At 40.1% G+C, this 9,385-nt stretch overlaps 1 protein-coding gene and 1 long non-coding RNA gene across 2 annotated transcripts; both read left to right on the plus strand.

The window, feature by feature from the left end:
- The first annotated feature begins 1,436 nt into the window (after positions 1-1,436).
- On the plus strand, positions 1,437-3,370 carry LOC124862152 (unconventional myosin-IXAb-like). Its single transcript, XM_047355971.1, has 2 exons — positions 1,437-1,489; positions 3,054-3,370. The coding sequence occupies exons 1-2, from the start codon at positions 1,466-1,468 to the stop codon at positions 3,267-3,269; spliced, it is 240 nt and encodes a 79-aa protein (XP_047211927.1). The 5' UTR covers positions 1,437-1,465; the 3' UTR covers positions 3,270-3,370.
- Positions 3,371-4,613: 1,243 nt separating this feature from the next.
- LOC124862173 lies at positions 4,614-8,601 on the plus strand. The gene is made up of 4 exons (XR_007036880.1): positions 4,614-5,003; positions 5,357-5,462; positions 5,639-5,770; positions 7,722-8,601. It is a non-coding gene; the product is annotated as an uncharacterized LOC124862173 (long non-coding RNA).
- The last annotated feature ends 784 nt before the right edge of the window (positions 8,602-9,385 follow it).

A 9,385-nucleotide genomic window follows, 5' to 3' on the forward strand; every position in this document is an offset into this window, starting at 1 on the left:
CATGTATTGAGTGCATAACTGTACATGATTATTTGAAGGTTGACGTTTTTTGTATTAAAAACACTTTTCTTTTATTGGTCGGATGAAATATGCTAATTTTGTGAGATAGGAATTTTGGGTTTTCATGAGCTGTATGCCAAAATCATCCGTATTAAGACAATAAAAGACCTGAAATATTTCAGTTAGTCTGCAATGAATCTAAAATATATGAATGTTAAATTTTCATCATGACATTATGGAAAATAATGAACTTTATCACAATATGCTAATATTTTGAGAAGGACCTGTACACGGCCAGGCTGCTATAGCCAAACCTTTGGTCACTCATGCCAATGCCAAACGTCGGTTTCAATGGTGCAAGGAGCGCAAATCTTGGGCCGTGGGCAATGTGAAACATGTATTGTTCTCTGATGAGTTTACTTTTACTGTTTTCCCCACATCCGGGAGAGTTACGGTTTGGAGAAGCCCCAAAGAAGCGTCCCACCCAGACTGTTGCATGCCCAGAGTGAAGCATGGAGGTGGATCAGTGATGGTTTGGGCTGCCATATCATGGCATTCCCTTGGCCCAATACTTGTGCTAGATGGGCGCGTCACTGCCAAGGACTACCGAACCATTCTTGAGGACCATGTGCATCCAATGGTTCAAACATTGTCTGACCACTGTGCAGGACTTGTATATGTCATTCCCAAGACGAATTGACGCTGTATTGTCCGCAAAAGGAGGCCCTACACCATACTAATAAATTATTGTGGTCTAAAACGAGGTGTTTCAGTTTCATTGTCCAACCCCTGTAGTTTAAAACTAATCCTCGAAAGATGTTGTTCATTTGTTTGAGCTGACTGATGGGTGTGCTGCCCCCTGCAGGTGGAGGAACATAATGGCCACATCTTTAAGTCCACTCAGTATAGCATCCCTACTTACTGCGAGTACTGCTCCTCCCTCATCTGGATGATGGACCGAGCCTGCGTTTGCAAATGTAAGGATCCAAAACTAAACATTCAGAAAATATCACTGGAAAATATGATGAGTTGACCCAAATATGATATTCAATTAAAGAACATGAAATAAAGAATGCAGAACTGGAACAATATCGTGTTCTAGTCTTTCCCTGAATTTCACATCATTGTGTGTAGTTTCTGGTTCCACCCTGGCACACTCCAACACACTCCCAGTACACACGGTGTCCCACTGAATACACTTTCCGTATGCTTTCCTGAGTGTCAGCAAAATTCAATTACACCTCCCTCTCCCTTCATAAATCTGTCTTCTATCTAGTTACAAAGCTTTCCTTGCAGCGGTGCAGAGAGCCGACTCTCTGGACACCTTGAAGCTTCACACTAGTCTTTGATTGTTACAGTGGGCTGATGTTGTTGCTCTGCCGTTTTTAGGAGAAGCAGGCTGATGGTTGTCTGTTTTTGTCTGTTTTTGTGCCGCTCCGCTTGCCACAGAAAGTGCTGCTCCAAGATGACCACCAAGTGCAGTAAAAAGGTGCGTTTTAACCAGATCTTCTTCTTGTTTCGGGATGCAGCGGTATTTGATTGCGAAGCAGAATGTTTAAATCTAAGCATGATGATTTATTGCATTTTCTAGCACCATTAAGGCAAATTAAAAGATGAAAATACTGATAGAATTTTCTTTCTTTCTATTCCTTTCTTCAGGTATCAAAGTACTTTACACCCTGAGAGTCACTTCTAAATTCAAAACACAGGAAAAAAAAGTCACAGCTGCAAAAAACTCTAGCAGAGCATTTTCAATCTGCTGTTCTTCTCTGTCCTGATCTTATTCAGTGCTTTGGAAAAATATTCATACCCCTTAAATCCTTCATATATTATTAACAATAAAGTTCAGTGTGTTTTAATAGGATTTAATGTGATAGACCAATACAAGGTAGCGCATAACTGTAAATTAGAAGTAAAAGGAATTTTACTAAAACAAACCTATGAAATGTGATGTGCATTTGCACTCAGCCCTCTGAGTCAATACTTTGCAGGACCATATTTTGCTGCAGTGCACTTGAACATCTAGAGATGGAAAAATAGCCTAACTTCAATCAAACTGGATGGCGAGCATCTGTAAACATCACCTTTCAAGTCTTGCCACAGATTCTTAATTTGATTTAAGTGTGGATATTTACTAGGGCATTTTAACAGACAAATATACTTCGGTCTAAACCATTTCATTGTAGTACAGGCTGTATGTTTAGGGCAGTTTTCCTGCTGGAAGGTGGCTCTTCGTCCCAGTCTATAGTGTCTTTTGCAGCAGGTTTTGTTCCAGGATTATATGTGCTTAGCTCTATTTATTTACACACCAACTCTGACCAGCTTCACTGTCCCTGCTTCAGAACAGCATCCCCACAACATGGCACTACCTCCATTGTGTTTTATCTTGGTAATGCTATATTCAGGGTGATGTGGAGGTTTAGTTTATTTGCCACATGTGGCACTTTGCATATAGACCCCAATGTTTTGCTTCGTCTCATGTGACCAGAGCACCTTACTCCATATGTTTAGAAGCCTTTCCAGAACCAATGCATTTATTCTGAGAGTACGTTTCACTTGGATAGTCTATTTACAAATTACGAGACTTCTTAATACATTTGGTTGAATTGCATTTTATTTAGGGATATCAAAGTAAAGGAGGCTGAATTAAAATGCATGGACACTCTTCAGATTTTTGTTGGAAAAAACTCTGAAGGAATTAATCATTTTTCCCAATAAAGCACATTGAAGTTGTGGTTGTTATGTAAAGAAAATTGAAAAAATCAATAAATATAAATCATTTCTCGTGGCAGGGTAGTTGTCAGCAACTCTAGATAGTAACTTTGTTTAGGAATGTGCAGATTGTGTTTTTGCTAAATATTACCTGAGGTATCATACATAAACCTGTCTATTGGGATTTGTCTTGTAATGTAACAAAAACTGAAGCAGTAAAAAAGTTGATCTGTTTCTTACATTCAGGAATAGTTGCTGAAACCAAACGAAATGCCCCAGCCTTGAGTCTCGTTTGTTCTGTTTTGGCTGCCATTTTTGTCCTGTGTGTTCTTCTGTTAAAGTACGACCCGGAGCTGTCGTCCCGTCAGTTTGGGGTGGAGTTGTCCCGTCTGACCAGCGAGGAGCGCGCCGTTCCCCAGCTGGTGGAGAAACTCATCAATTACATTGAGATGCATGGCCTCTACACGGAGGGAATCTACAGGAAGTCGGGCTCCACCAATAAGATCAAAGAACTCCGACAAGGCCTGGACACAGGTCAGACATTTGCAATATTCTGAACTGATATCCTTTTTTATTTATTACGTCTTTAATACATAAAAACAGTGTTTTCTAAATATTATCATATTTGCAAAACGACGGAACAGTCAGCCAACCCAAACCTTTGCTACGTTTCTATACGTCTATTGATAATGTAATTTTTTTGAGTGTCATTATTGTTGGATGGTTTTTTACATCAGGCAGAGAAGCTGGGTAACATTGTACGCTGTGTCTGTTTTAAGTAAATGTTAGAAACGCATCGATCATAGATTTTGTGGCACAATAATGATTTTCTAAATCTGTGACCTGCTGACATTGATTTGAACCAAGTCCATTTTAAGAAAAATGAATAACAAAAGTATTTTTTTCTAATATTAGAATAAATGGGGCCATCTTAAAATCATCTATTTGTGGTAAATGTAAACAATGACGTAAACAGCCCAAAGTTAGGTTGGCTTGTATCTGCGTCACTGAAAGAGAGCAGTCAGTACTAAACAGCTCTGTACTTCACCAGGATGTTGTAAATATTTCAGAACAAAGACCAAGCAATTACAGAGATTACATTTTAAGCTATCTTCCGCATCTTGTATTAGTGAAAAAGCATGACTAGCATGGTTCATATTACTAACTGAAAATATTCTTCATGTGTATTCTCTGTAGTGTACGTCTTCTCTTAGGATGCCCACATTCACACATCCAGCACGTTCTGTGACAGATTCACTCTTTAAAAGGATAAAACAGATCAACCTTTCTCATTAACTTTTATACATTAAGCTTTTTGTTATAAGCTGACCTGTAACCCCTGTTGAAGCTATTGCTATGGTTTTTGTACTTCCTCTTACTTCTTTTTACAACATATCACTAATACTAAAAGTGGCAAGTTTAGTCGTCGTCCTGCAGAAACAACTCCCTCAGCAAACCGTATTGTCAGTGCAACCTGTTAGTGGGTAAAAATGTACCATTCACTGATCAGAAAAAAAGATCTCATTTCTAGCTTTCAAAATCCCTAATCCGGGTTGGTCAAACATAAAATCTGCCAATTCTTGTCATCAACAAATTTTTCTGTGCATTCCTGATTCCTACCTGATTCCTGACTATTTTCTCAAAGCAGTGGCGGATGCTGGTCTTTCAAGGAGGGGAAGCTCAATTTCAAGATCGCTGATTCGCTCATTTCGCTGTTAATCAAAAAGGGATTCAGCCTCAGACAGATCATCCAATCATCATGCAGAAGCTGAGCGTCCGATGGGCGGGACAAAGCCCAGCATTTTTGCTTCACTATTGAACTCAGAGTTTAAAGCACTATGAAGCTGCGGGAATGAGTGAGAGGAAAGCTGCGTCGTTACCAGTTATAAGAAGCTGATTCTGAACAAAAGTTGAACGCGTTGTAGCGCATATTTAGTCAATGACATGAACACACAACAGTATTTATTTGACATTTTAGGGGACGCTGAGCTTCCCTTGCAGACTTAGAACAATCGCCACTGGCTCAAAGTCTTTTAGAGCTTAAGAACTCCCTGTAAATAATTACAATTACTAAGGTCAGCTCTGTTTACTACGCAATGCACTGGTCATCGTTTGCAGTCAAAGGAATCAGAGGTCATGTATCCAAACTCTTTTTGGTGTAGATGTGAGCAGCGTGATTCTGGATGACTACAACATCCATGTCATTGCCAGCATACTCAAGCAGTGGCTTCGGGACCTGCCCAGCCCGCTCATGACCTTTGAACTATACGAAGAGTTCCTCAGAGCCATGGGTAAGCTCTTTATTTCAGTGTTTCCTGCCTAAAGGCTCAGCCTGCAGCTGTTGGTTTACCTTCAGTAGTTAACAGGGTTCAGACAGTCTGGATAAGTATTGGAGAAAATATTTTTCAGGTCCGGATAAAATATCTGTATGTTCAGACTTTATTCCCTGTCCGATTGTGTCATCCATCCATCCATCCATCCATCCATCCATCCATCCATCCAAAACTGTACAAATATCTGCCACAAATTCATAAATTTTTGTATTAATAGCTTAACATTAGCTGAAAAAAGACAGAGACCTCTGTCTCAGGAACCTGGTTTAGGTTCTGTGGCCTCAGATTGTGTGTCGGTCATCTGTTTTCAGGCCAGCCAGACAAGCGGGAAGTGATCTGAGGCGTATACTCTGTAATCGACCAGCTCAGCAGAACACACCTCAGCACATTGGAGCGTCTGATCTTCCATCTGGTCAGGTGTGTGATGTTAGAAAGATCAGCCTCAGCGCAAAAGTCTCAGAATTCGATAGTTCATGAGGCAAAAACACAGTGTGAAAAAACTGTTACTCTGTATTTCATGTATTGCAACGTCTTTGCTGCATTTCCTCTGTGGGATTTGGGATTAAAATAATGCTACTGTGTTTGCACTGCAGGATTGCCCTACAGGAGGAGACGAACAGGATGTCCGCCAACGCACTAGCCATCGTCTTTGCTCCCTGCATCCTCCGTTGTCCTGACACCATCGACCCACTGCAGAGTGTCCAAGATATCAGCGAAACTACAGCGTATGTCTCACTCTAACTCCAAACAATCCTCTGTGTTCACAAACACCTACAAGCAAATGTAGCTATGTTGCAAGAAACCTGTTTCTTTTTTCCAAATGGATTGCTACTCAAACTAACTTTCAGGATTAGTCTAAACTAATAAAAGACTGAATCCCATTAGTCTGAATTAGCGTAGCTTCTAAAGTGCAGGAACCTCAGTGGAAGATGTCCATTAGATTGAGAGTCGGTTCCAAGAGGTGGATCTGTGTTGTTCATCGTGTTTACTGGTAGTGAAAATCACTTTATTTGTAATGTCCATTTGCTACAATTTTATTTGTTTGTTTTTTTCATTTCTCTTCTCCTCTGTTGGAAGTATGATTATTGATTGATTAATCCTTATCAATAATTATAATTAAAAATCCTAATTTGACAAAATTAATTTCTTAACCAAAATCCTCATTTATGAATCGAGACCAGAGATGTCTTCTGGTGTTGTAATTGTGGCTCAACGCCTTTGATAATTACAACCGTTAAATACTCAGTAATAATTAATAACTATTACCAGAGATGTTGCTGTTTAATCGACCGTTTCTGCCAAAATGTGTGGAACTTTTAACCTTATCTTGACTGACGAATCACTCTTGCACAAAATAAACACAAAACGCCTTCTGTTACCATCTATGTGAATATTTATTAAATTACAGCCCTGATACAATCCGTTCTTCTGATTTAATAATCTTCACCTAATCAAACACGCAAAGTTCTACACAAAAGGTGTAAAATATCTAAACAAAATAAAGCAAAGTATGGGATCAAACCAGCATTTATGGAAAAATGATAATATGACAAAGGGATGTGGTGGTGAGGGGCGGTTGGGAGCAGAGCTCAAACTGCAACTCAGTCATAAAACGTCCCCCAACTCTGTGAGGTGAGCAGACAAAGAGTTATAAAACTTTTGACGGCAAGCTATTAGGCAGTAAAATTGAAGACAAAGAAAATGGTGAATTTCACCATGAGGTTATTTTAACAGTCCAGTCTCACAGCGTACCTGCGCTGACTCTCAGGTGACAAATAACCCCACAAAACACACACAAAGCTGGGGAGCGCAGCGGCTTCCAGACATCCAACACGACACGTCAAAGTTTCAATAAAAAGGTTACATGCACATATCATTCAGGACACATTAGATTAAATAGCGAATCTCATCGCACTAAAACCTCCTCTACCCTGCTCAGACTTTCTAAGAAAGAAAGAAATAATAAAAGGATGTGTTTTACTTTGTTGAAGTCTCCCTTCTGAGGGGGGTTGAGAGAGAGTGGGGTGGAAGTTGGAAGTTAATGTGCGTCCACAGTTTACTTCAGGAAAAACGGTCAATCTTTGTCCTCTGGCCTCCTTGGCGAAAGGGAAAATATGATCTGACCATCAAAGTCGACTGGACAAAACAAGGTGGCGATTCGTCTCCTCAAAACTCCGTGTTTTTAGTTACGTGTTAAACTCACGTCTTCGATCAGCAAAGTGAAATTTCTGGCCTTCTTATTCCAGAAACCTCAGTTATGAAATGTTCGTTGGCCAACGAAGGAGAATAAATGAAATCCACTCAGGACACTTCTCCAGGTGATGCTTCAGATGTTGGTAACCGGACCCGGTCTCCAGCTGAAGGCGAGTGTTCAAAATGGAGGCCTCCCTATATAGCGTCTTGTGACGTCAGACTTGGGACGCCCCGTCATATCAGCCGTAGTGTCCGATGGGATTTGTAGGAGCGGACTGTCCTGGATACAAAATGGCCGACAACGCCAGGAGGCCTGGTGGCGTCCAGCAACGTGCAAATGGTCCAATATTCAGCCAACAAATGGTCCAACACCTCCATCACATTTGACCTTTTTGACCTAACTTTAGCTGAATGAATCTGCTGCAGTGCAAGTGAATATTGAATATTTGTCCTTTTCTGACTTGACTTCATTTTTATCTGTAGGTGTGTGGAGCTGATCATCAACGAGCAGATGAGAAAGTACAAAGCTCGTCTGAAGGACATCAGCAGCCTGGAGTTTGCAGAGAGCAAAGCCAAGAGCAGACTGACCCAGATCAGGCGGTCCCTGGTAAGATCGGCCTGAGTTTCAGACCTGTTGAGATGAAACCTGTGATATAAATTATCATTATGCGCGATCATGGAGGTGTATGCTGTTTTCTGGACTTGTCCCCCACCCATCATTAAAACAAAAGCAAGGTTCTGCTCCATGAGCAGCTGGCATGGTTTACCTACTAAGCCATGGCAAGAGTTCATTTACATCTTCATCCAGGTTTTGTTAAATATATCTTTATATATGGACAAATGATACCAGTCTTAAGATCTGACAATCCTGCTGGGATCCTGCAGAGGGAAACACTGACCTGCAAGGAGCACATTGTGGGATTATAGTGTCTTGCAAAGTCTTCATGCCCCTTGAAATATTTCATTTTGTCAGCACAAAGTCGTGCAAATTTGTGAAATGGAAGTAAAAGGATATAGGCTTTTTAAATTTTTGCCGAGAAATATTGGAAAAGTATGTTTGTATGTAGCCCCCTTAACTCTGATACCATTAATAAAATCCAGTTGCCTAATTAAAAACTAGAGTCCGTCTGTGTGTAGTTTAATCTCAGTATAAACCCAGCTCTTCTGTGAAGAGAACATTAGTGAACAAACAGCATCATGAAGACCAAGGATCACAGGTCAAGTTTAATGCAGGGCTACGTTCTAAAACAATATCCCACTTTACAGAGCTCCGTTCAATCCATCATCTGAAAAATAGTATGGAACAACTATAAACCTCCAAACAAATGGCAGGTTGGCAAGAAGACAATAAATCAGAAAAATAGCCAAGAAATCAATGGTACCACTGGAAGAGCAGCAAAGATTCAATGCTCAGGTGGGAAAATCTTTTGATAAGGTAGCTAGTAGACCTGGGCGATATATCGAGATTTTAAAACTATCGCGATTTTTTTCAAAAGAGTTATGAGATGAGAGTATATCGTTTATATCAAAATGGTTTACATTGCATATTAATTATTCTTTTAGATCCGCCAATTCTTCTGTCTCCTTCCTCATGTGTCTGTGTCGAACTTCCCAAAAAGTTCGAGCACTACACATCTTTTCCACCATTTGAAACAGCACCATAAAAACGAATACGAAGAGTGTGTTAAACTGCGTGCTGCAGCTCAGACTATGAAGTTTTCCCAGCCTCCTGCACCGAAACAAACCACGTTACAAAACTCATACACCCGTGCTGTGCTTTATGAGAGAAAAAGTGACAAGTGGCGCGAGATTACTACAGCTGTGTTTTTTGTTTTGTTAGGATGGAAAAGAGCATAAGACCACATTTTATTTGAGGAAGATTATTATTTTAATATTTGCCAGTATTGTTTTTGGGCCATTTCTTATGTACACCTACACCTGTCTAATAATGTGTCTGCATCTGGGACGAAACTTTGACTCAGAAGTATACTAAAATATATAAAAAATTATTTTGAGATACATATCATGTTTCGCCATTTAGCTTAAAATTATTGAGATATTATTTTTGGTTCATATCGCCCAGCCCTAGCAGCTAGTAGAAGTAGCAAATCTGGCCTTTATGAAAGAGAGGCAAGAAGAAAGCTGTT

This window comes from Girardinichthys multiradiatus, chromosome X (assembly GCF_021462225.1).
Source record: "Girardinichthys multiradiatus isolate DD_20200921_A chromosome X, DD_fGirMul_XY1, whole genome shotgun sequence".
Taxonomy (NCBI): domain Eukaryota; kingdom Metazoa; phylum Chordata; class Actinopteri; order Cyprinodontiformes; family Goodeidae; genus Girardinichthys; species Girardinichthys multiradiatus.